General features: G+C 41.5%; 1 protein-coding gene across 1 annotated transcript; it reads right to left on the reverse strand.

Moving 5' to 3' along the window:
• Positions 1-1,236: 1,236 nt before the first annotated feature.
• CRCP (CGRP receptor component) lies at positions 1,237-26,745 on the reverse strand. Its single transcript, XM_075852916.1, has 6 exons — positions 26,428-26,745; positions 23,717-23,753; positions 12,569-12,667; positions 10,760-10,854; positions 5,317-5,374; positions 1,237-3,059 (listed from the first exon to the last, which is right to left on the reverse strand). The coding sequence occupies exons 1-6, from the start codon at positions 26,433-26,435 to the stop codon at positions 2,919-2,921; spliced, it is 438 nt and encodes a 145-aa protein (XP_075709031.1). The 5' UTR covers positions 26,436-26,745; the 3' UTR covers positions 1,237-2,918.
• Positions 26,746-26,796: the final 51 nt, after the last annotated feature.

Here is a 26,796-nt window from a genome sequence, read left to right on the forward strand (position 1 = left end):
AAACAGGAGAAAGAGAGTGATAGATTTTGGGGTGTGTTTCTTCATTTTCATGGTCGCTTTACAAAGAAATCGATCTTCAAACAAATACTTTTATGAAAAAAGTGAAATTATTATTTTTTTCACCTGATATGCATTAAATTTAGCAAAGAACTGTGGGGTCAAAACACTTACTATACACCTAAATAATTACGTTATGGGGTCTAGTTTTCTAAATGGGGTCGTTTATGGGGAGTTTCTATCGTTCTGGCAGCTCAAAGCCTCTCCAAATGTACAGTGGGGCATAAAACATTTTCAAGCAAAATATGAGTCCTGAAAGCCTCCGGGTGCTCCCTTCCTTTTGGGTCCTGCCGTGTGTCCAGGCAGCGCATTAGGGCCACAATGTTGGTATTTCTGAAAACAGGAGAAACAGGGTGATAGATTTTGTGGTGTGTTTCTTCATTCTCATGGTCGCTTTACAAAGAAATTGGTCTTCAAACTGATACTTTTATGAAAAAAAGTGAATTTTTTTTTTCACCTGCTATGTATTAAATTTAGCAAAAAACTGTGGGGTCAAAATACTTACTATACCCTTAGGTAAATACCTTAAGGGGTCTAGTTTTCTAAATGGGGTCATTTGTGGGGGTTTCCATCACTCTGAGACCTATGAGCCTCTGAAAACCTGGCTTGGTGCAGGAAAACAAAATGTACTTCAAAATGTCTAAAATTATTATTCAATTTGTAAGTCCTCTAAATTGCTGAAAATTTATTTTATTTTTTCAAAAGTGCTGCCAAAATGGAGTAAAGAGATAGAAATATATATTTAATTAAAAAAATTGTACAGTATGTGTGTACATATGTGATATATTGCAGTTAAAAATAGGGGAAAATGGTAATTTTTACAAAATTTCTTCCATTTTTAAATTTTTTAATTAATTTCCGCAAATCGTATCAGTCTACTTTTACGACTAAAATAAAGTACAACATGTGACGAAAAAACAATGTCAGAATTACTTGGATATTCAAAACTTTCACAGAGTTATTCTCTGATAAAGTCAGACATACCAGATTTGACAAATCTGGCTTGGTCATTAAGGGGTTAAGTGTCAATGTGTGTTATGTGTTTTCATGGCATTTTTTGTGGTGTTTTTCAGAATAAATCATGTGTTGCAAAGAGGAATCTTTGCATCACATGATCTTTTAATCACATGATTAGCAAAGAGGAAAACAACAAAGAAAAAACGCAGGTAAGGCAGAGGGTAAGGTAGTGGCAAATTTTATTTTGTGAATGGTAAACTTGCAATGATGATGCAGCTGCGGAGGATTATGTATGTTCTGCAATCCATATGATTTGCCTGTTGCACCACAATTGTTAAACGTTTTGCCATCCCTGCATCTATTATATTTGGCAATGTTGTTATGTTTGTATAATTTGTTCATCAACAAAAACAGAAAACTAATAAAAATATGTTTATAATAAAACAATGAAGCAGGAGTAGGTCAGCTGCCCAGATACCATGCTCTTTTACAGCAAATCCATTGCTCGATAAATGTGTTAACTTTATAATACTAGTTATTATTGTGACACCAAATATGTATATTTTATTTACTCTTTTGTGGCGTTTAGAAAAAAACAATTACTGGCTCTTCACTATATAGCAATACATTATGAGCATGTGAATATCATCATCTTAGGGAATATATCTACAGAAAAGGTCTTCATTCAAATGAGTGATTGTGTTGTCGCCATATATGTAAAAAGTTCTGACAAGGGCGGATTGAAGACAGAGAGTAAGAGAGAGATCCTTGGAGACTGACCCATCCCAGCAGCAGTAACAGGGTTAATTAACATCGAATCAATGTAAAAACACTAATTGCGGCATTCTGGTCCTGCAGGGCGTAAAAAGACCATGGGCACCAAGGCAAATGACAAAAGGTGTACAAACTAGCTTGCCAAAATGTCATTTATTTAGAATAAAAAAAATAAAAAAAATTGGTTTGGCTGATGGAACAGCTAGTGAAAGGGGACCGGTCAGCACTGATTTGCCTACCAAACCAGTCCCAGTGTTTGGTAGGTCTTCTAAAACTATGTCCCCATTTTATTTAAAATTGCTGGAATTTGCAGAAAAAAAACCACGACTTTATTACAATACGCTAATGACCCTGCAAGCGCCACTCGGATAGACCGTTTACGCACAAGTGCTCCTGCACTTCCTATGTAATCCTCAACTCCGCCTTCCTGTCGAGTATTGATATCGGTACGCTATGTCAATGTCGCGGCTGCGCCACTAGTATTCTATCTGGCACATGCGCACTGTGACAAGTACACCCGGAAGCAGCAATAACGTCTTTAGGTCCAACCAGCTTAGTCTCCCACACGGAGGTCTGGCCTTCCTTCTTTCGGTATACATGTGACCTCAAGGCACATGCACAGTAGTGCTTTCACTTTTAACGTCAGATGAGATAGCATACTGTGCAGGCGCTGGATAGAATCTGAGCGTCGCATGTATGAGATTTTAGTAATAATAACAGTGACAGACATAGAATGCCCACGTCAATACTTGGCAACGGGTGGAGGATTAGATTGCAAGGAAGGCAGCACTTGCGAGTAAACAACCAACCCGAGTGGCACTTGCAGGGTCATTAGCATATTATAATAAAGTATTTTTTATGCAAACTAAAAGGAAATTCAAATAAAACAGAGGGTATGTTGGGACATAGTATTTGGTAGGTCTAATACTGGGACTAGTTTGGGAAGCAAATCTAAGCAGAGAGGTCCCCTTTAAGAAAAAAACCAAATATGTTTGCTCTTATATTATGTCCAGCAGCAATACGAAATAATAATTCTGTATTTTGCTGAACACAATAGGGTTGATCACTTTATGTAGGAGAACACGGAACACAAATTAAATTCTAAATTTTGTAACAAATCTGCAAGCGCCTTATTCTTGTGGAACGTCCCCTTCCATGTCGGTCTGCTCTTGTGTCTCAGCTTCTGGGTCCCCAGGAAGAATACTAGTGATGGTCTGAATTAGCTGCTCAATCTGCTCCTCTGTCAGCCGTTCTTCACTTTCCTCCACCATCTATTCAGAGAAACGAATAGGCAGAAGGTAATGGCATTTGTTATTAGAGTCCAGAATGGCACATTTCAGGAGCCTGGTAAAGCTGTGTGACAATCCCTGTGGCAGCTACAATAGTGGTCATTTTAGTTGACAACCAGCTTTCCAAGAAACAGGTAAATAAAAATAGAAAATTTAGCAATTTGACAGAAAGGGATGACGCAAAGACCTATAAATGCCTGCATTGTCTTGATCTTAGGGGGGGATCCACTGCTACAGTCACAATAATGTGGCATTTGCCTCTTTTATCTTAAATTAGTCCTGGATTTCTTTTTTGATAAGAACAAGACCAACATAAATTCAGTGTTTGCTAATTTGTATCTATTCCTGAAATTTAAAGAGGTTCTGTCACCACATTATAAGTGGCCTATATTGTACATGTGATCGGCGCTGTAATGTAGATTCTCAATGGACAACTGGGCGTGTTTTACTATATGACCAAGAGGGCGTTGTGGAGAGAAGTGTATGATGCTGACCAATCAGTGACCAATCAGCGTCATACACTTCTCTCCATTAATTTATACTGCAGATAGCGATCTAGCTATATCGTTATGTGCAGTCACATAAACACACTATAACGTTACTGCAGTGTCCTGACAATGAATATACATTACCTCCAGCCAGGACGTCATGTGTCTTCATTCTCCTGACCACTTCTGTAGCTTCTCTGTGATTTACAGCACAGCAGGCGTAGTCTTGCGAGATTACGCTGTAAACTGTCATTTACAGCGAGATCTCGCTGTGCTGTAATTCACAGAGACGCTACAGAAGTGGTCAGGAGAATGAATACACATGACGTCCTGGCTGGAGGTAATGTATATTCATTATCAAGAAACATGAGTAGCGTTAGTGTGTTTATGTGACTGCAAATAGCGATATAGCTAGATCGCTATCTGCAGTATAAATGAATGGAGAGAAGTGTATGATGCGGATTGGTCACTGATTGGTCAGCGTCATACACTCCTCTGTACAACACCCACTTGGTCATATAGTAAAACAGGCCCAGTTTTTCATTAAGAATCTACATTACAGTGCCGATCACATGTACAATATAGGCCACTTATAATGTGGTGACAGAACCTCTTTAAGTTCTGGTCCCAAGGAAGAGAAAACAAAAAGGCATGGAGTGGCACCGGCCATATTATGTACCATAATGTCAATAATGACCATTTTGGTAAAAGTAGCCTTGTCTACCCAAGTAGTGAATATCAAAATATGGAAAAGGTGGCTGGAGATCTAGCTGTGAAAATCTTCACAGGCTGCATCCCCACGTCTTCGACTATCCTCTCCCATTTATCTTTGGAAACTTCTGAGACAACTTTGTGGAACCCTGAAAAAACATTTTTAAAGATGTACACTTGATTCTAAAAGTTTATATATGCCTTGGCATACACTTTTCAGGTTACATTTCTTTTGACAAGTCAATTGGAGCACCGACCTGGTTTTAAAATTACCTCAAATGTGACCAATTAGAGACAGATTTATTTCACTATTTTAGAATTCAGAACTTTACATATACATACAGTTTCGGTGGCATTGCCTTGAACCGAATGTTTGGTGGGACCTTCGACATGCTTCTTACTTTACGGGAATTACAGTAACTCAGTTGGGTTTGTGGCCTCTTTGTTCGGAATTTAGATCAGGGCTTTCCTGCTGGCCAATGCAATACTATCACTGTTGTCTTCTACCCGTTTTTTATACTACTTTGGAAGAATGCTTAGGATCAATGTCCTGTTGGAAGACCCAGTTGCGACAAAGTTTAACATTCTAGCTGAGGGCTTGAGGTGTTACTTCACATTTTCTAGATAATTATCCTTCCTCATGATGTCATCAGTATTCTAAAGTTCACCAGTCCCCTTTCCAACATGCTGCCATCCCCATGCTTGACTGTTAGGATGGTGATTTTCGGACTAAAAGCTTAACCCTTTTTCCTCCAGACGTAGTGCTGATTATTATGGCCAAACAGTTAAATTTTGACCAGAGAACACTCTTCCAAAAGGCTGTATACACCGCAAAGCCACATCCATTTATGGAATCTTCCAGAATGCTTCAAGAAATAGTCCTAAAACGTGTGGAGTTGAGCTATCTTTAAATATCTATAGTATATGTAAACTATTGGCTACAACTGAATTACAATCAGAATAGTTATAATGACGTGTACTTAGCAGTGTTAATACATCACATGACAAGGACAAGTTTTACTCGACAGATTTGAACATACCAGCTGAATTTCTACTGCCGTCATAGGTCGGTGGTTAAGTAGCTGCAGTTTTTCTGATCTGTGGAAAAGGAACAATTATTACTTCTTGACAGAAGTACCTGCTTTGGTCTGTTTATCTCGATTTTAAACTATAAGAATCCAGATGTAGCAGAAATGAATTGGTAATCGATTTATTTGGAGCTGCATTATTTGTGCATTGTGTTAACTGGCTTTATCTGCAGTCCTATATTAAACTATACAGATTATGAGCTATGCCTAATAACAAACTCTGCTCTGCTACAACTCTATATAAAGTCCAAATTACCCACATTTAATTACGGTAAATCCTTAAGTTGGGGCAACAGTTTCTATGGGAAACCACGCTGCTGCACCACAAGTAAAGGATAATGGTTATTACCAGTGGCTTACAAAAGTGTGTGAATATATGCAAAGTATGAACTCGACCTAACAATGACCTATTTTTCTACTCAGAAGATTTCTCAACGGATCACTGTCAACATGAAAGTAAGTGTACAGATATCAAGATAAAATGTCTATACTAATAGTGGTCCTTCTAATGAGAACAGCCAGCACAATGACTATTTCTTCCTCATCCTACCACATCGTACAAATTTAGCAGACCACATAAGACAGTAAGGATTTTACAATTACATAAATATATTAGAAGTAATAGAGTCAGGACAAACAGTAGCAAATTTTATTGCTAGATTCGACTGCAAGGAAGTCATGTGATGCATTATGGGATTTAAAGAGGCTCTGTCACCAGATTCTCAAATCCCTATCTCCTATTGCATGTGATCGGCGCTGCAATGTAGATAACAGTAACGTTTTTTTTTTGGTTTTTTTTTTAAAACGTTCATTTTTGTCCAAGTTATGAGCTATTTTATATATATATATATATATATATATATATATATATATATATATATATATATATGCAAATGAGGTTAACTGGGCGTGTTTACGTGTATGACGCTGACCAATCAGTGACCAGTCAGCATCATACACTCATCTCCATTCATTTACACAGCAGCGATGTGCAGCCGCATACACAGAGATTAACGTTAATCGAGTGTCCTGATAATGAATACACATGAAATCCAGCCTGGACGTCATGTGTATTCAGAATCCTGACACTTCTGAATCTTTTCTGTGAGATTTCCAGCAAGTGAAACGAAATCTCATTTACCTGCGTAATCTCGCGAGATTTAGTTTCACTTGCTAGAAATCTCAAAGAAAAGATTCAGAAGTGTCAGGATTCTGAATACACATGACGTCCAGGCTGGATTTCATGTGTATTCATTATCAGGACACTGCAGTAACGTTAATCTCTGTGTATGTGGCTGCACATCGCTGCTGTGTAAATCAATGTAGAGGAGTGTATGACGCTGACTGGTCACTGATTGGTCAGCGTCATACACGTACACACGCCCAGTTAAAAACACAATACACGCCCAGTTGGACATAACGAAAAAAAAAACGCCCAATTGTCCATTTCAAACCTTATTTGCATAAATATAAAATAGCTCATAACTTGGCAAAAAATGAACTTTTTTAAAAAAAAAAAACGTTACTGTTATCTACATTGCAGCGCCGATCACATGCAATAGGAGATAGGGATTTTAGCATCTGGTGACAGAGCCTCTTTAACATGGCACCACTGTACAGCAGTATGGTCTGCTGAGCTGGGCGCTTGCCACGCACTACGATGTGTTGGTTATTAATGTGATGAAACAGTTTCTTTTGTGCACAGTGAAGGAAAAGGGTGGCATAAAATAAAAAAGGTCAAAGATTTAGCATTTAACAGGCAACCTTTAATTTAGAAAGACAAAGAGAGTTTAAGAGCCGTCCGGCATGTCATAAAAACATGAACAATTGACAGGAAGAGGAGTGAGCAGACTGTCCTGGTATGGTCTTGAAATCCCAGCACACTACATGACACGCCAAAAGTCTTTACATACAAGCATGAACCAGAAGATAAACATCTGGACCACTAGTTCATTCACTGACTATCCATGTTAAATCAACCATATATTCTCCAGCACGTTTCCCTAGTTCTTTACAACACAATGGCAAACTCTAGGGATTCCCAGATTTTCCCATTTTTCTTACTGCTACTCTTATGAATCTATGAAAGCGCTGAGCACGCTTGGCAGGACCGAATAACTTTGGATAGATGCCCAATGGTCGGTCCCAGTACCAGAGGTAATCATGCTGGATCCCAATGCTCCTGTGGATGCCTGCATAGTCACCTTCTAAGGGCTTATTCAGATGAACGTATAAATAGTCCATATGACGGACGGTTTTTTGGGGGGGTTTTTTAACGGCCGTCACACGGCTGCATGTTTTTCTATGGGGTTGTTCACACAGTCGTTGTTTTAACAGAACGCGTGAAGGGCCCGTGAAAAAATAGGACAAGTCTGAGGGATCCATAAAAACTGGTCCTGCACGGGTGCGAATTGGACATGAAAAGAAGCAGTTTTTCACACATTTGTCAGAATATAGCCTAATTCTCAGGCATCTATTTATGATGCTCCACAAGCACCACCTACTAGAAGTAGGCATATTTCCTCTTTTTAGTGGGGAGGTGTGGGAGCTCATGAGTTACCAACTCATACTTGAGATGTATTCAGGACAAAAAGACACATTGATATACACCTGGTCCGGCTACCCACATCATTCGGTTTTGATAAGTGTACCCGACATTAGCAGATAGATTTATGATAAGAAACAAAAACATTACTCAGTCTTCGTTCATAATTATGTTTTTTATTCTCTTCAAAAAGGACTGCGGAGAGGTTTCTTCATAGCAGTGCAGAGCCATCTTCTATCATTGACCACCCTACATTGGTTCATTAACCCTTTCATGACCAATGGTCATTGACGCCCCTGTGTCCAGGTCAAATTTTCCATTTCTGATATGCACTTCTTTAAACGATAATATTTTTGGAACCACTTTGAATATCACAACTATTTTTACTTTGGTTTATTTTTACAAGACCTATGAGGCTTTCCATTTTCTAGATTAGTTTAATTAATTCCATGTTTTTAGTTTTTATTCTGAGAAGACAAAATCACAAAAAAAACAACAACACTTTGTATCCTTATAATATAGATAAATATATATAAAAAATTACACATACACATATATATATTTATTTTATTCATTCTCCCAGCCACCTGAAAACACCACAGTGCCCATGTAGATAGTGATGCAATACCACTTTAGATACTGCCACATTGCCCACTGTAGATTTTACCAGTGCCCACATAGTGCCACAGTTCCCACTGTAGATAGTGCCACAAACAGTGCCCATGTAGATAGCGCCACATTGTCCCCTGTAGGTAGTTCCCATATAATGCCACAGTGCCCATGTACATAGTGCCACACCCCCTGTATAAAGCATCCTCTGTAGACAGCGCCATGCCCCCTGCAGATAGCGCCACTCCCCCTGCAGATAGTCCAAAGAAACGTAGAAAAAGGAATCACTCCTCACTGAACTTGCTCCTGCACAGGCGTTGATAGTTGGCTACATCCCCAATAACGAAAGGGCCTCTCCATAAATAAAGTATAAAGCGGCTTTATTGCTTAAAAAAAAAACAAAAAAAAAACGACGTGTACTTAAAACAGAATGTGTCTCTAAAAGGTGGATCTAGAAGCTACGTGTTTCGACCTAGTACTTAGGTCTTCATCTTGCACGACCGTAAAAGGTGAGTATATTACCACAAACACCCCCTCTTTTTCCTTTGTATGGGTCATCTGTTTTTGTATCTACGGTATCACCTTAGAGGAGAGCCCTGTGTCTTTTTTTTTCCTGCATCTCTCCCCCTGTAGATAGTGCCACTCCCCCTCTAGATAGATGCACCCCCCTAAATGGCACCCACTTCCCATAGATGGCACCACTGTAGCTCCCTATAGGAGCGAAATCCCTCTGGCCGGGGATTCCGCTCCTAGAGGGAGCCCCTGATGTCTCTGTCCATATATGGACAGTGACGTCAGGGGGTAACTCTAAAAGTGGAATCACCTGCCTGAACGTTGGCAGCACTGTGGTCAGGGATTCCGCTCCAGGAGTAGCCCCTGACTTCACCGTCCATATATGGATAGTGACGCAAGGGGCTTCTCCAGTAGTGTAATCGCCGTTCAGAATGTCGGCCAGGGATTCTGCTCCTAGATAGAGCCCTGACGTCACTGTCCATATATGGATAGTGACGCCAGGGGCTTCTTCAGTAGCGGAATCCCCGGTCAGCGTGTCGGCCGAGGATTCCTAGAGGGAGTCCCTGACGGTGGACAGGGACCTAAGGGGCTCTCTCTAGAAGCGGAATCCCCAGCACAGAGTGATCTGACACCAGGGATTCCACTCCTAGAGGGAGCTTAGGTGGCGCTATCTACAGGGGGTTTTGCGGGGGTTGTGTGCGCTATCTACAGTAGGGGGTGTATTACGGGGCTCCTAAAGCCGCGGCAGACATAAGAGTGCAGCGCTGCTCACATTGAAGCAGCACTGAACGCATTAAAGGGAACCTGTCACCAGCATTTTAGCTATAAAGCCAGCAATACCTGGTGAAAGTGGGTGAAAAATCATTGTCATCTAAGCTATAAATATGTTCTAAGTAAGCTCTGTAGCTTTAGTATTCCGTTTTTCAGTGGTCCCACGCCGTATGCAAATGAGCAGAAAAGAGTCAAATCTTCACCTGAAAAGAGTCAGATTTTCATTCCTCCAGCGTCTCAGAGTGGACTCCACCTCCTTCTTTTTGATTGACAGCTCCTTAGCCAGTCAGGGCCGGACAGGTGCCGGCGGTGGGCGGGGTTAAGAAGCTGAGTCCCAGAGGGAAAACTAATTACCATAAAAGGCGGGAAGAGTTTAAACGACTACATTTACTGACAGAGGAGGACTTCAGGAAAGAGGAGAACAGGAATGAACTCTGGACAGCTGAGGCCATTGTGGGGTCAGGCGAGTTTGGCAGGTAAGATGTTGATGACAGGATCCCTTTAAACCCCATTCCAGGCTGCCAACGTTTATATACGTGACAACTACACAGAGCATCGGCAGTTGGAACGTATATAGCCGTATGGCAGTCGTGAAGGGGTTAAGCAGGAAAACTATAATTTATCATATGTATGAAAGAGGTCATGGCAAATGGTAATCAGCAGAGATGATTTATTATCATTCTATGTGCTTTAATATCGACACATAGCACCCAGGGTTCCTCTGGTTGTCTTCAGAAAATTTGTTGTTTATTCCTGTTTTATTCCATGTTCGTATTATTTACTATTGTAGATCATTGCATTCTCTTTTTTATATTTCACGCTCATGTTCAGAAAATGTTTGTATATCCAGGTAATAGCTAATTTGTTATTAAATGTATGAATTTGTATTGTTACAACTCTATCAAAATTAAAAAAATAAATAAATTTAAAGTGGTTAGTTGACCAATGAGCACTTACTTGGTTAGCTTCTGCCCTTTCAGGGCAGTGAGGAACTCTTGCACCATTTCAGGACTTTGCCGATGACAGGGACTGTTAGACAAGTATTTTAAGGTCTAGGAAAAGGATCAAGAAAGTTCTACAAATGTATTTTAACCATAATCAGACACATATATTATACAAAATTGATCTGCTGCATACCGCATACATTAAAAAGAGGTTCATAGTTATCAGTAGCAATGCTAAGCATAAGGCATCACTTCAAACTAACTGGCATATAAAATCTCACTCCAAGGTCCATTTACTGGGTTAGATTCTAGGAGGTACACCGCATATTGGGAGTATTTATATTCTCCTCATTACATTTTAGAATCAATCCTCTATCATTAAATTTAGATTAAATATTTATTTAGTGTAAAGCTGAAATAACAGTGCCGGTTCTAAAAACCTCGACAATAGGTGGCCCAATACATATACAGAGTTATAGGAGCTATAGATATCTGAATATACAATAGGTGGATAGCTTAAGAGACACAGATTCCAAAGATGTAACTACTACCTCTGAATGCACTTTCAAACCCCCACAGTAAACCGGTAAATGGCCCATGCTCTGTAGGCTACTGAAGCATCGAAGAGTCCGCTGTAATATTTCTCTGAGCTCGGGAGTCCGGGGGGTGCTTTACAATGCAGAGAACACATACTGCGGGGGAGTGAAAGGGAGTTCAGAAATAATAGTGACATATTTGGAAAGAGCGTCTCCACACATAGTAGACCAGTTTTTCATGGTGACTTGAGATTTGCCCTAGCCTGCAGGAAAAGTCAAAAAAATTCTAGATGGTCCTGAATATAAATATGGGTTTACACATAGTGGTAGTTTTGTGGTAGAGCCACACCACTACCACTTACATTAAGTCAGGCAGATTTTGCTCCGTCTTTGTCATATTTGGCTGCTGCAGTTCTGAAGCGGTTTGCATGGACAACCGTAATAGTGGTACTGACATAATAAAGGCAATAAGATGAAGCCAAACAAAGACATGAGGGATAGTGATTGCTGCAGTTCTTCACCACATAGAAAAACCCAATTCACCACAATGTAAAATCTTTCTGCTGCACGTAAACTTTACATACAGAAAAATAATAAGCTAAACTGACAATATGGGGAAGTAGAGATCAAAGGAACAAAATATATGTAATAACTTCCATACAAATGTTTAACCTTACATCATGTGACAGCAACGCACATCTGCTTGCGATCACTTTGTAAAGGTAAAACTCATTTGCATCTGGAAAATGAGAGATTGAGCAGATCTATTACTCTAATTCTGTCATTTAATGTATAAAGCTATAACCTAATATCTATGTCATCGGGGCTTACTAAAACTAGAATTTATTTCTAGACTCTACAGATGTGATGAGCAAAAACAGAGCTGTAACATGTATGGCAAAAGGAAATGAATCATCCACATAGTCCAATAACAGTCATAGGCTGCCCTCTTCTGGAAAATCTGGGGCATAACATGAGACCACCATTCTCAGCAAGGGTTTGGTTACATAGCAGAGGGGTGTGTACTTTCCTAATCTGCAAAAATGGGAATTGATCAGTTTCTGCTTTCATTTATTGGAAAATAAACTTAAGGAAAGAAAAAGCACTGATAATAGAAGGAGATTAATACATGAAAGCCATAAATGTATTTTTTGCTCATACTGCAAAAACTCCTGGATACCCATGAACGTATATACATAAGATTAAAAGCGTAAACCTCACATAGCTTGTTTCCACATCACATTTATAGCTTTCCAAAAGCATTACTCCAGGAATTTCAAGCCCACCTCATACATGATAGTATTGAGATTCTGCTGTCCAACGCTGTTCTTGTTTTTTCTTCCATCTCTTTGCTGAGCTTTTAGGTCAGTAAGTAACTGAAATACCTTTATTACAACAAAATAAAGATAGAATGAATAAAAGATCACAGGATTATCATACAATCTTAATGTATTATCATTTGCTCTGTCACATAATGAATAAGGTGGATTTTTACAGAGAACTGCAAGGATCCCTTTTTTTCTCCATCCAAATTTTAAAGGCATATTTTTTTTTTTTTGCATTGACATTATCATTTAGAATTATGGTAGTATTAAAGGTGCTGTACGGGATTAGAAAAACATGGCTGCTGTATTTCAGTAACAGCGCCACACCTGTCCATGGGTGTAACATCTATGGCCAAGGGCCCATCATTCAGACTTACCCACTGACGGCCCCGGCCATGGACGTCTGTGTTCTCAGCGGCATCTCCCTCCAGGGAGACGCCGGAACTCACTTCTGGGTTCTGGGACTGTTTCCCGCAGGGCACGAGTGCCCGCGCGTACACGGCCTTAAAGGGCCAGTACACATCCAGTTGTCATTAATCAGTCATTAACCCAGAATGCTGCTGGACTATAAAAAGGGCTCTGCCCACTTGATCCTTGCCTGAGCATTGTTGTATATATAAAGTTTGTCTTGCAAATGGTCTCCCAGTGTTTTCCAGTTCCCAGTGTTACCCGTTCCTGCTGCCTGTACCCTGTATCCCGTGCTACCGTGCCTCTGTGCCATCTACAGTGAAAGTCAAGTTGTGTCACCGCTACTGTCTACATTGCCTCAGGTACCCGTTCTGAACTATAGACATTGTTTTGTACCTAGTTGGCCAGCTGCTATGCGGTACGGCCCAGTGGGTCCACACCCCACGTCGTGACAATGGGTTGAGTCTAGTATTACAGCTCAGCTCCAGAACACCTACCAGAAAAAGAGGCCCTCTAGAGAAGTGATCCCCAACCACCGGGCCGTGGACCAATACTGGGCCGCGGTATCTGGTACCCTCCCCGGTGGCCGCAGGGCATTTCGGGCGAAAAACTCTGGTGCAGTTTTTCACCCGGAATGTCCGCTGAGGAAAACTGCCGAGCTTTTAGCTGACCTGCTAGCAGGCCAGCCTCCTGGGATGACGTTTCATCCCAGGAGACCACTGCAGCCTGTAATTGGCTGCAGCAGCTGTCACATGGAATGAAACCTCATCCCAGGAGGCTGGCCTGGAGGAAGAACACAGACTTCTGGGTATGTATACATTTTATTTATTTATTTTTTCTGAGTTGCAGTTTTGCTGCTATGTGCTGTGGGTTGAATCCAATGAGAAAAATCTGCAACAAATAAGCAGCGTTTCCGCAAATACAAATGGACATGCTGGGAGATAATACCCCGCACGTCAATTTCTGAGGTTCTTCCGCTCACTATTTACGCAGCGTGTGGGTGGGATCTGTTCTATCTCATCCACTTTGCTGCTACTGTATTATGCTGCGGATTTTCCGCAATTAATTCCGCTGTGGAAAATCCTCGGTATTTACGCAATGTGTGAACTGATCCTAACCCCCCAACCGCAAACTGGAAAAATTGACTTGCATGAAACTCGTCCTTGGTGCAAAAAGGTTGGGGGCCACTGCTTTAGAGTACATTAAAAATGTGACAACTATTATTTAACTCCATCCTGCACCATAATAGTATGGCATGACTGGTGGATAGTTCCTGCACTACACTACACTGTCCTGTACTGTTACGGCGCGGGCTCAGGAGCTGTGCATGCGCCATCCACAGCGGGTGTCAGATGAAACATGCAGTTGACACCCTGCTGTAAAAGGCAGGTTAAGTATATACTCCGATTCGACCGTTTAAGCCCTCAGATAGCATGGTCAGGCTTCTTATAGAAGCCCATCGGCACCCCGCAATGCAATCGCATGGTGCCATGGCAGCCAGGGACTTAACAATGGCCTCCAGGTCTGTCATGTCCAGAGCCTAGTAGGCCCTGCCAGCGGAAGGATCTAATAGGCTGCTTGTCAATGTACAGAGAAAAAAAAAAAAAAAGAGAGAATAAAAATTAAAAAAAACACACATAACTGGTATCAGTGCATCCGTAATGACCCTTACTATTAAATGAATGAGTTATTTATCCCGCACAGAAAACTTCATAAAACAAACCTGAAGAACGATTCTCAAATAGCAGTTTTTTTTTTCATCCCACCTACCAAAAATACTGCTACAGAGCCGGCAAAGGAAAAATAAAAATGCTATGGCTCTTAGAATTTGGAGATACAATAACAAATTATTTTGTAAAAATATGTTCTCATTGTGCAAAAAATGGTGCCATAAAAAATGACAACAGATCCCACAAAAAGCAAGCCCTCATGTGGCCATGACGGAAAAATAAAAAACGTATGGCTCATGGAATGAGACTGAAAAAATTAAAAAGAAATGAAAGTAGCAAGTATTATTATTAGTAGCAAGTCTGATAAAATATGACATTTATATTTTACACCGATCAGCCATAACATTACAATTACTGACAGCTGAAGTGAATAGCATTGATTATCTTGTTACAATGGTGTCTGTTAAGGGGTGAGATATATTAGCCCCTTAAGGACACGGCCATTTATTGAATTTTAAATTTTCGTGTTTCACTCCCCGCCTTCCAAGAGTCATAACTTTTATTTTTCCGTCAATGGAGTGGTGTGAGGGCTTACCGTTTGCAGGAGGAGTTGTAGTTTCTATTGCCACTGAAATTGGAAAAAACTGCGACTCCTCCATTGTTTTTTGGGTTTCGTTTTTCTGGCTTTCACCGTGCGGTAAAAATAACAACTTAACTTTATTCTGAGGCTCAATACGATTACAGTGATACCAAATGTATATAGGTATTTTTATATTTTACTACTCTTAAAAAAAATAATGATAATGTTTTGTTTCACCACATTCTGAGAGCCATAACGTTTTTATTTTTGTGTGAGGGCTTTTTTTTTTTTTACGGACGGACCTGTAGTTATTATCGGTACAGTTTTTTGGTACAAATTTTTTTGGGGGCTAAGTTGACCAAAAAAACTGTGATTTTGGTGTTTTAAATGTTTTCTTTTTTACGCGGTTCACCTTGCGCATTAAATAAAGCTATATTGTAATATTTCAAACTTTTACGGACGCTGTGATACTAATTTTGATTACTTTTTTTTTTATATATAACTTTAGAGAATAAAATGGGAAAAGTGTTTTTTTTTTACTTTTAATATTTTATAATTTTTTTCACTACTAAAAACTTAATTTCACTTTCTTTTACACATTCTATTAGCCCCCCTAGGAGACTTGATCCAGCGATCATTAGATCGCTGGTACAATACCCTGCAATACTAATGTATTGCAGTGTATAGTAATTTTTACAGGCTACTGTTAAAGAGGCTCTGTCACCAGATTTTGCAGCCCCTATCTGCTATTGCAGCAGATAGGCGCTGCAATGTAGATTACAGTAACGTTTTTATTTTTAAAAAACGAGCATTTTTGGCCAAGTTATGACCATTTTCGTATTTATGCAAATGAGGCTTGCAAAAGTACAACTGGGCGTGTTGAAAAGTAAAAGTACAACTGGGCGTGTATTATGTGCGTACATCGGGGCGTGTTTACTACTATTACTAGCTGGGCGTTGTGTATAGAAGTATCATCCACTTCTCTTCACAACGCCCAGCTTCTGGCAGTGCAGCACTGTGACGTCACTCACAGGTCCTGCATCGTGTCGGCACCAGAGGCTACACTTGATTCTGCAGCAGCATCAGCATTTGCAGGTAAGTAGCTACATCGACTTACCTGCAAACGCCGATGCTGCTGCAGAATCATCTGTAGCCTCTGGTGCCGACACGATGCAGGACCTGTGAGTGACGTCACAGTGCTGCACTGCCAGAAGCTGGGCGTTGTGAAGAGAAGTGGATGACACTTCTATACACAACGCCCAGCTAGTAAAAGTAGTAAACACGCCCCGATGTACGCACATAATACACGCCCAGTTGTACTTTTACTTTTCAACACGCCCAGTTGTACTTTTGCAAGCCTCATTTGCATAAATACGAAAATGGTCATAACTTGGCCAAAAATGCTCGTTTTTTAAAAATAAAAACGTTACTCTTATCTACATTGCAGCGCCTATCTGCTGCAATAGCAGATAGGGGTTGCAAAATCTGGTGACAGAGCCTCTTTAAGCCCTGCCACAGACAGGGCTTAACAGAGGCAGAGTGGAGGCAGACCTGGGGGCCTTCATTAGGCGCCTGGGCTGCCAAGACAACCATCGGAAACCCCGATCGCGTTGCGGGGGGGCAATGAGCTGTCGGAGGGGGCCACCCCCGCTTTTAAACGCCTCAGATGCTGCAGTCATGATTGACAGCAGCATTTGAGGCGTTAAACGGCCAGGAACAGTGCAATCGCTATTTCTGGCCGTTAGTCCCAGGTGTCAGCTGTGATATACAGCCGACACCTGCACCCTATGGAGTGCTCTCAGTGAGTGAGCGCGCCCCATACTTCTCCCCCTGCACCAGGACGTAGCATAAACATTCAGTTCTTGAAGTTGAAGTGTTGGAAGCAGGAAAAAAGGGCAAGGGTAAGGGTATGTTCACACGGAGTGTTTTCAGCCGTTTTTTTGGGCCGTAAACATCCCGAAAAATCGGGAGCAGAACGCCTCCAAATATCTGCCCATTGTTTTTAATGAGGAAAAACGGCGTTCTGTTCTGAAGAGCCTGTTTTTTTCGCGGACGTTTTAAAAACGTCCGTGAAAAAGAGGTGCATGTCACTTCTTCAGCCATTTTTCATAGACTCTATAGAAAAACAGCTCCAAAAACAGCCGCGAAAAACGCGAGTGGCTTAAAAAGTGTCTGAAAATCAGGAGCGGTTTTCCCCTGAAAACAGCTCTGTATTTGCAGACGTTTTTGAGTTTGTGTGTGCACATACCCTAAGCATCTGAGCAACAGACAAAGGCCAAATTGTGCTGCCTACATGACTGGGTCAGAGCATCTCCAAAATGGCAGGTTTTGTGGGGTGTTCCCGATATGCATTGGTTAGTACCTTACAAAAGTGGTAAAAGGAAGGACAACTGGCAAAAGGATCATGGCCTCCCAAGGCTCATTGAAGCGTGTGCTGAGTAAAGGCCCGTCTGCTCCGATCCCACAGAAGAGCTACTGTAGCACAGATTACTGAAATATCACTACTGACTATGATATAAAGGTATCAGAACACACAGTATATAGCAGCATGCAGAGTGTCCATTTCCTACATTGGCATGTGATAATCAGAACTAGATCATGAATCAATTAAATAAGATGGCTTGGTCTTGTAAAGAAGGTTTTCTTCAACATGTGGGAAGCTGGGTGCATGTGCGTTGCTTACCTGGGGAAGAGATGGTACTAGGATGCACTATAGAAAGAAGGCCAATTGCCAGAGTGATGCTCTGGGCAATGTTCTGCTGGAAACCTTAACCCCTTCAGGACCAAGCTCATTTTGGCTTTCAGGACCAGACCCATTTTTTCAAATCTGACATAGTTCACTTTATGTGGTAATAACTCCGTAATGCTTTTACCTATCAAAGCGATTCGGAGATTGTTTTCTCGTGACACATTGGACTTTATGATAGTGGAAAAATGTGGTCGATAAATTCAATATTTACCAGTGAAAAACACCCAAATTTTGTGAAAAATTGCAAAAATTAGCATTTTTCTAAATGTATCTGCTTGTAAGACAGGCAGTTATACCACACAAGATTGTTGCTAATTAACATCCCCCATATGTCTACTTTAGATTGGCATCGTTTTTTGAACGTCCTTTTATTTTTCTATGACGTCACAAGGCTTAAAACTTTAGCAGCAATTTCTCACATTTTCAAGAAAATTTCAAAAGGCTATTTTTACAGGGGCCAGTTCAGTTGTGAAGCGGCTTTTAGGGCCTTATATATTAGAAACTCCCAAAAAGTCTCCCCATTTTAAAAACTTCACCCCTCAAAGTATTCAAAACAGCATTTAGAAAGTTTCTTAACCCTTTAAACGTTTCACAGGAATTAAAGCAACGTAGAAGTAAAATTTTCAAATTTCATTTTTTTTTTGCAGAAATTCATTTTTAATCTATTTTTCTTGTAACACTGAAGTTTTCACCAGAGAAACGCAACTCAATATTTATTGCCCAGATTCTGCAGTTTTTAGAAATATCCCACATGTGGCCCTAGTGCGGTAATGGACTGAAGCACCGGCCTTAGAAGCAAAGGAGCACATAGTGGATTTTGGGCCTCCTTTTTATTAGAAAATATTTTAGGCCCCATGTCAGGTTTCAAGGGCTCTTTCGGTGCCAAAACAGTGGAAATCCACCAAAAGTGACACCATTTGGGAAACTATACCCCTTGAGGAAATTATCTAGAGGCATAGTGAGCATTTTGACACCGCAGGTTTTTTGCAGAAATTATTGGAAGTAGGTCGTGAAAATGAAAATCGTCATTCTTTCAAAGATAATGTAGGTTTAGCTAATTTTTTCTAATTTCCACGAGGACTAAAGGAGAAAAAGCACCACAACATTTGTAAAGCAATTTCTCCCGAGTAAAACAATACCCCACATGTGGTTATAAACAGATGTTTGGACACACGGCGGAGCTTAGAAGCCAAAGAGCGCTATTTGGCTTTTGGAGTTCAAATTTAGCAGGAATGGTTTGCGCAGGCCATGTCGCATTTGCAAAGCCCCTGAGGGATCAAAACAGTGAAAACGCCAAAAAAGTGACTCCATTGAGAAAACTACACCCCTTGAGGAATCCATCTAGGGGTGTAGTGAGCATTTTGCCCCCACAGGTGTTTCATAGATTTTATTAGAATTGGGCAGTGAAAATAAAAAAAATCCTTTTTCTTCAATAAGACGTAGCTTTAGCCCCAAATTTTTAATTTCCTCAACAAATAAAGGAAAAAAAGAACCCCAACATTTGTAAATCAACTTCTCTGGAGTACGGCAATACCCCACACGTGGTCATAAAATGCTGTTTGGGCACACGGCAGGGCTCAGAAGGGAAGGAGCGCCATTTGCTTTTGGTGTACAGATTTTGCTGCATTTGGTTTCTGGTCGCTATGTTGCATTTGCAAAGTCCCTGTGGGACCAAAACAGTGGATCCCCCCCCCCCCCAGAAGTGACCCCATTTTGGAAACAACACCCTCAAGGTATTCACCTAGGGGTGTAGTGAGCATGTTAACCCCACAGGTGTTTTGCAGAAATTCGTGTGCACACGATGTGGGAGAATGAAAATGGAAATTTTTCCTTAGATACGCCAATATGTGGTGCCCAGCTTGTGCCACCATAACAAGACACCTCTCATTTATTATGCGGTGTTTCCGTTTTATAATCACCCTACATGTGGCCCTAATCTTTTGCCTGGACATTCGACAGGGCTCAGGAGTGAAAGAGTACCATGTAAAATTGAGGCCTAATTTGGCGACATATAAAGTATTGGTTCACAATTGCAGAGGCTTTGATGTGAAATAATAAAAGAAACCCCTGAGAAGTGACTCCATTTTGGAAACTGCACCCCTCAAGGCATTTATTAAGAGGTGTAAAAAGCAAATATCAGCAGCACTGGACAAGAAGATATAGATTGGGTGCAAGCCTCTTAGGTCACAGTCCGTTTATTGGCACACGAGTGGAATAAACGGATCATTATTTTCACAAATGTGGTAGTGCTGCCTCACTTTCCTTTTTACGTATATTAAGAGGTGTAGTGAGCATTTTCACCCCATGTGTCTTTTCCATAAATGATTGCGCTGCGGAAGGTACAAATTAAAATTTTTCCCTAGATATGCCAATTCAGTGTCAAATATGTCGTGCCCAGCTTGTGCCACTGGGGACACACACCCAAAAATTGTTAAAAGGGTTCTCCCGGGTATGGTGATGCCATATATGTGGAAGTAAACTGCTGTTTGGGCACACTGTAGGGCTCAGATGGGTGGGAGCGCCATTTGGGTTTTGGAGCTTGGAATTTGCTTGGTAATAGTTTTGTTTGGAGTATCACTGTTGTTTCCGTTTATAATGTGGGGCATATCTGAGCTGGGCAGAATACATCAGGGCATAGTCAGGGGGTATAATAATAAGGTTAAAAAAAATAATAAAATGATCCATAGATGTGTGTTACGCTGTGATCGATCCTGTCTGCACAGGCCGGTGTCGCACTGATAAATGTCCTTCCTTATCCCCCTTTTGGTCCACACTCCGCACCTTTGCAGTTTGGGGAATTTTGCCGGGAAAGTGTTGTCCTGGTATAATACGGGCACCGTCGCTTCCAGCAGATATGTTTGGGCCCTCCCCTTCCTGGTTCCCTAATTTTAGTGCCTTGATACATCACGTTTTGAAACGTTCCCCTCGGGCCTTCACAACAGGATATTTTTCTTTCCTGAATTATTGTAGCCCATAACTTATTTTATTTTTTCATAGACGTAGTGGTATGAGGGCTCTTTTTTTTACCGGACGAGCTGTAGCTTTTATTGGTACCATATTGGGGTACATGCGACTTTTTGATCACTTGCAATCCTTTTTTTGGGAGGCAAGGTGACGAAAAAAAAAAGGAATTCTGCCATAGTTTTTTAGTTTTTTTTTTTTTATACAGCGTCCACCATGCGTTATAAACTACAGGTTTCCTTTATTCTGTGGGTCAGTACGATTCCGGCAATACCAAATTTATAGAACTTTTTTATAACTTTTTGCACAATAAAATTACTTTTGGAAAGAGAATGTATTTTTTCTGTCGCCAAGATGTGAGAGCCATAACTTTTAAATTTTTTCGTCGATGGAGCTGTGTGAGGGCTTGTTTTTTGCGAGACGAGGTATAGATTTTATAGGTACCATTTTTGGATACATGCGACTTTTTGATCCCTTTTTTTATTTCAATTTTTGGAAGACAGTGACCAAAAAAACAGTAATTATGGCAGTGTTTTTGATGTTTTTTTTTACGGCGTTCACTGCGCTGGATAAATAACATCATATTTTTATAGTTCAGGTCGTTACGGTCGCTGCGATACCAAATATGTATGGCTTTATTATTTTTTTCTAAAATAAATGACTTGATAAGTGAAAAAGGGCGATTGTGTTTTATTTTATTACTTGAAACTTTTATTGTATGTTTTACAACTTTTATTTTTACTTTTTTTACACTGTTCTTTAGTCCCACTAGGGGACTTGAATGTCCAACTGTTTGTTAGATGTTCTAATACATTGCACTACCTATGTAGTGCAATGTATTGGAACTGTCAGTTGTTCACTGACAGCAAGCCGATCAGGCTCCGCCTCTGGGCGGGGCCTAATCAGCTTACGTAATGGCAGACAGGAGTCCATTGTTAGGGCTCCTGTTGCCATAGTAGCAGTCGCCAGCCTTGCCATCGCATGGCAAGGCTGCCGATTTTCTACAAACCTCTAGGATGCAGCGATCACAATGGATCGCTGCATCGAAGGGGTTAATGGCAGGAATCGGAGCGTCCGCTGTAACATACAGCGGACACCCACTGCTGATGACGCCGGCTCAGCTTCTGAGCCGGAAGCTGAGACGGCGCCATCTTGCCGATTGTACCGGAAGCCTCCTGGGCCCCGCCGACGACGGGGCATAGGAGGATTCCGTTACTGGCGGACCGGGAGGTAAGTATTAGCCCTCCGATCGCCTTTGCAGCCACTGGCAACCCAGCGATCACGTTGCTGGGGTGCCGTTGGCTATAAACTCCTCACATGCAGCGATCTCTATTGAACGCAGCATGTGAGGGGTTAATCGGTCGGATCGGAGGCTAGCTCCGGTCCTGGCCGATACCTCAGGATGCCAGCTGTAACATACAGCTGTCACCCGGCGGTGATGTCGCTGGCTCAGCTCCTGAGCCAGCTTCATCTCCATGACGTACAGTAACGTGAAAATGCGGTAAGACACCAGTTTTAATGACGTTACTGTACGTGATCCGGTGGGAAGGGGTTAAGGACCACCTGCCTAAACAATGTTGCAGACCAAGTACACCCCATGATAGCAATGGTATGCCATAATGGCAGTGGCCTCGTTCAGCAGAATAATGCACCCTGCCACACTGCAAACATTGTTCAGGTATGGTTTTTTTTTCCATTACCCCCACCCCCCCAAAAAAAAAAGTTAATGAGTTAATCAATAAATTCTATGGTGCTATTAAAAAATACAACTTGTCCCGCAAAAAACAAGACCTTGTACAGCTATGTCGACGCAAAAATAAAAAAAATGTATAGCTATTGGAATGAGGCGATGGAAAAACTTTAAAAAATGCTTGCTCATTAAGGGGTTAAATTGTGTTAACTTTTATTGTATGTTCACACGCAGTGAGCAAAAATGTCTGAAAATACGGTGAGTCAATGAAAAAACGCCTCTAAAAACGTCCCAAGAAGTGTCCTGCACTTCTTTTGACGAGCCGTCTTTTTACGTACCATATTTTGACAGCGACGCGTAAAATTAAGGCTCGTGGGAACAGAACATCGTAATTCCCATTGAAAGCAATGGGCAGATGTTTGTAGGCGTATTAGGGGCGTTTTTTCAGGTGTAATTCGAGGAGTAAAACACCGGAATTACGTCTCAAACCACTGCGTGTGAACATACCCTCAATGTCTCAAATGGGTTTTTCCCATGATAAACATTTATCACTTCTCCAGAGGATAGGAGGTAAATGTTAGCGAGTGACCCAGCAATCAGATTTTTATGACACTTGTGGAAAATCACTGTGTGGTTTTACCGCGTGACACACTACGTTTAAGGGCACCCTTATAGGGTAGAGTATTTGGGAAATCAAAATTTCTGTATCTCCTCTCTGCAGTTCTGTTAACAATACACAGGCATACACAGCTGATCTCCTCAATTAGGCCGTGTTCACACCTTGTGGTTGTGTGCCATGGGTCCTAAACTATGCTGCAAAACTGCAGCAATTCCCAGTAAAACATGCGGTTTTGCAGTGCTGTATTTGAAAGCGCAGCACACAAATCACAGCATGTGAACACAGCCTTACCCAAATCCCTCCGGAGATTCAGACAAAGCAAGAATATTGCGAATTGCTTGAAAATGCAATAAACGCAATAAATAGAAATAAAGGTTAATGAAAAATAAACAGTATCCAGAGCACGCAGGTATATTTTGCGTTTGTACGTACCTCAAAATTGCTTAGTAGAGCTGCATTTGCATCTTTCCTACAAAGACATAAAAACAACCATTTAAAAAAAAAAAAAAAAGGTAACATTTACAATAATCAATAAATTTGTTTAAGCAACACATCAATAAATCATACAATATAAACTTTCATGTGCACTGGGCACATTTATTAGTAAAAATGCAGCACAAAAGGATCAGAATTTGTGTTAACACAAGTGCTCAATTTCTAATCTTATTCTGTAACATCTATGAGAGATTTCAGAAAGAAAACCTATTGGCTATTCCATCCTTCGAAAAAAAAAGGTATATTGAGATATTCCAGCCTGACGTAAGCCACATGGACACTCTTATGTCCTTCGTCAGGTTAATGGAGCTCTATGGACACGTTTAACATGTGCGTCGGGAAAGTTCTTGGCGTAGAAGTTGAACGCAGGGCTGAAATGCAGTGTGAAAGGAGACTTCGGGTGGAGAACACCCCTTAGGCTGGATTCACACGAGGTCATTACGTCTGTAATTGACGGACATATTTCGGGCCGCAAGTCCCGGACCGAACACAGTGCAGGGAGCCGGGCACTTACCATTATAGTTATGTACGACGCTAGGAGTCCCTGCCTCTCCGTGGAACTACTGTCCCGTACTGAAAACATGATTACAGTACGGGACAGTTGTCCTGCAGCGAGGCAGGGACTCCTAGCATCATACATAAGTATGATGCTAGGAGCCCGGCTCCCTGCACTGTGCTCGGTCCGGGACTTGCGCCCGAAATACGTTTCGTCAATTACGGACGTAATGACCTCGTGTGAATCCAGCCTTACACTTCGATCTGCTGACAGCAGCTGGTGAAGCTAGTAATGCCTCATTGACATCACAAGCTTTGCTGTATTTCCAAGTCACGAATGTCCCTCCAAATGTTAGACAGGCTATGTTCACACGGGGTCTTTTGCCGAGTTTTTTGACGCGGAAACCGCGTCGCAAAACTCGGCAGAAACGGCCCGAGAACGCCTCCCATTGATTTCAATGGGAGGCGTCGGCGTCTTTTTCCCGCAAGCAGTAAAACTGCCTCGCGGGGAAAAGAAGCGACATGCCCTATCTTCGGGCGCTTCCGCCTCCGACCTCCCATTGACTTCAATGGGAGGCAGGAGAAAGCGTGTTTTCTGCCCGCGGCGCTCAATGGCCGCGGGCGAAAAACGGCGCGATAATTGCTATTCACACGGAGTATTTTGGGGGAGGAATATCTGCCTCAAAATTCAGTTTGGAGCTTTGAGGCAGATATTCCTCCCCCAAAATACTCCGTGTGAACATAGCCTTACACTATATTTTTGTATACTTTTATTTTAACAGTTACCATTAAGCGTGTTTTATGCCCGATTTAAGTCTGATCATGCACAACTCATCAAACGGACAAATTTCGATCACAATTCTACAGTGAAACCTACTAAAACACATGCAATACATTTTCCGAACGCTGACAATTTTAAGGCTAGGTTTACACGCGCTTTGTGGCGTTCCGTTTGGTAGAGAGGGGTTCCACCTATAGAAGTCTGCTGGCTTTGTTGTTTCCAGAAGTCCTAAAGATTAGAGTGGCATATCCGCGGTTCTCTCTCCATTCAATCAACACAAGGATGTGGAGGCCACCTCGCCAGGCAGGTCGAGGGTCAGGGCATATGCTGTGGATAGGCCGTGCATGTCTTTGGTGGGCAAATCCCTTTAAATAGGCCACAAAACATAATTTTTCAATTGGAATCATTAAAAATTGTCTCCTGTGTCTAGATATTGCTATTACATACTTGTTATGGCGCCCCCTGGGATTGTTTGGATTCCCTCTCAGAACATCCACCTAAAGCCCTGTTCACACGAGTTTTTTTTTACAAGTTTTTTGACGCGGAAACTGTGTAGAAAAACGGCCGAAAATGCCTCCCATTGTTTTCAATGGGAGGCAAAGGCATTTTTTTCCCACAAGCGGAAAAACCATCTCGCGCTATAAAAGAAGCGACATGCCCTATCTTCGAGCGTTTACGTCTCTGACCTCCCATTGACAATGAGAGGCAGAGAAAGCGTATTTCGCTGCGTTTTTGCCCGCGACGCTCAATGGCTGCGGACGAAAAACGCAGTGCAGGCAGATCAAAATCTGCCTCAAAATTCTGAATTTTCTGCCTGCAAAAAGCCCAGTGCCAACACACGGACGCTCTTATACACGTGCGAAGGAACGATCACTACTATTATGCATGACAGCCAATAAGAACCGCGCACTAGAAGCGACCTCTTCTCACCAGCACTGGACACATTGGGTGGGCACTCCGAAAGGAAATCAAAAAGAACACCGGGGGGCGCTATAACGGAAATGTAACAGCAATATCTGGACACAGGAGCAGGTTTTATGGTTTGTTTGTTTATTATTACAATTAAAAAATATATGTTTGGTGCAATTTTTAACAGAGAAATCATGGAATAAACATTTCAACTGCAAGAATTTGCTGTGATTTTGTAGTGTGTATATTTGACTACATAACAGTCCTTGGAAAAACCCCAGAGTCGTGTAGTAGTTCTGCAGCAATTCAATTGGCCGCATGCAATCGTTTTACATAATAAAGAGAATTGCATATCGGTCATATCCTACAAAACTGAGCGCAATTATGTGTCACTATTCGTAGCTGCAGGATAGAGATATATAGGCACACTGTACAAATATGTATAAACACCAATACATCTTACACTTCCATGCTGCCGAGTCTCCACGGTGCTACATCATATCCATTCCCCCGGAAACTACACGCTGCTACAACGTTCCGATATTGAAGCGCTTCGAACCCACAATTCCGAACTAAAATCTTGTTCAAGTGCGTAGCTTACGGCAAAGCATCACATAGGAAAGTACAGTAGTAATAATAAAAAGAAGAACATTCAATAGCCGCCAATTCAGAACCGCTAAACTACGTGGCAGCGGCGAATCATGACGTCACGCAGAAGCGCAATCAGTGACTACAGCACTCAACCAGCGCGGGTGTCACTGCCAGGGACCCTCGCAATGAAGAAAAACTGGCAGCTACCTCCTCCTGTGATTGGTTCATGAGACAGGAGGAG

This window comes from Rhinoderma darwinii, chromosome 2, assembly GCF_050947455.1.
Source record: "Rhinoderma darwinii isolate aRhiDar2 chromosome 2, aRhiDar2.hap1, whole genome shotgun sequence".
Taxonomy (NCBI): Eukaryota; Metazoa; Chordata; class Amphibia; order Anura; family Rhinodermatidae; genus Rhinoderma; species Rhinoderma darwinii.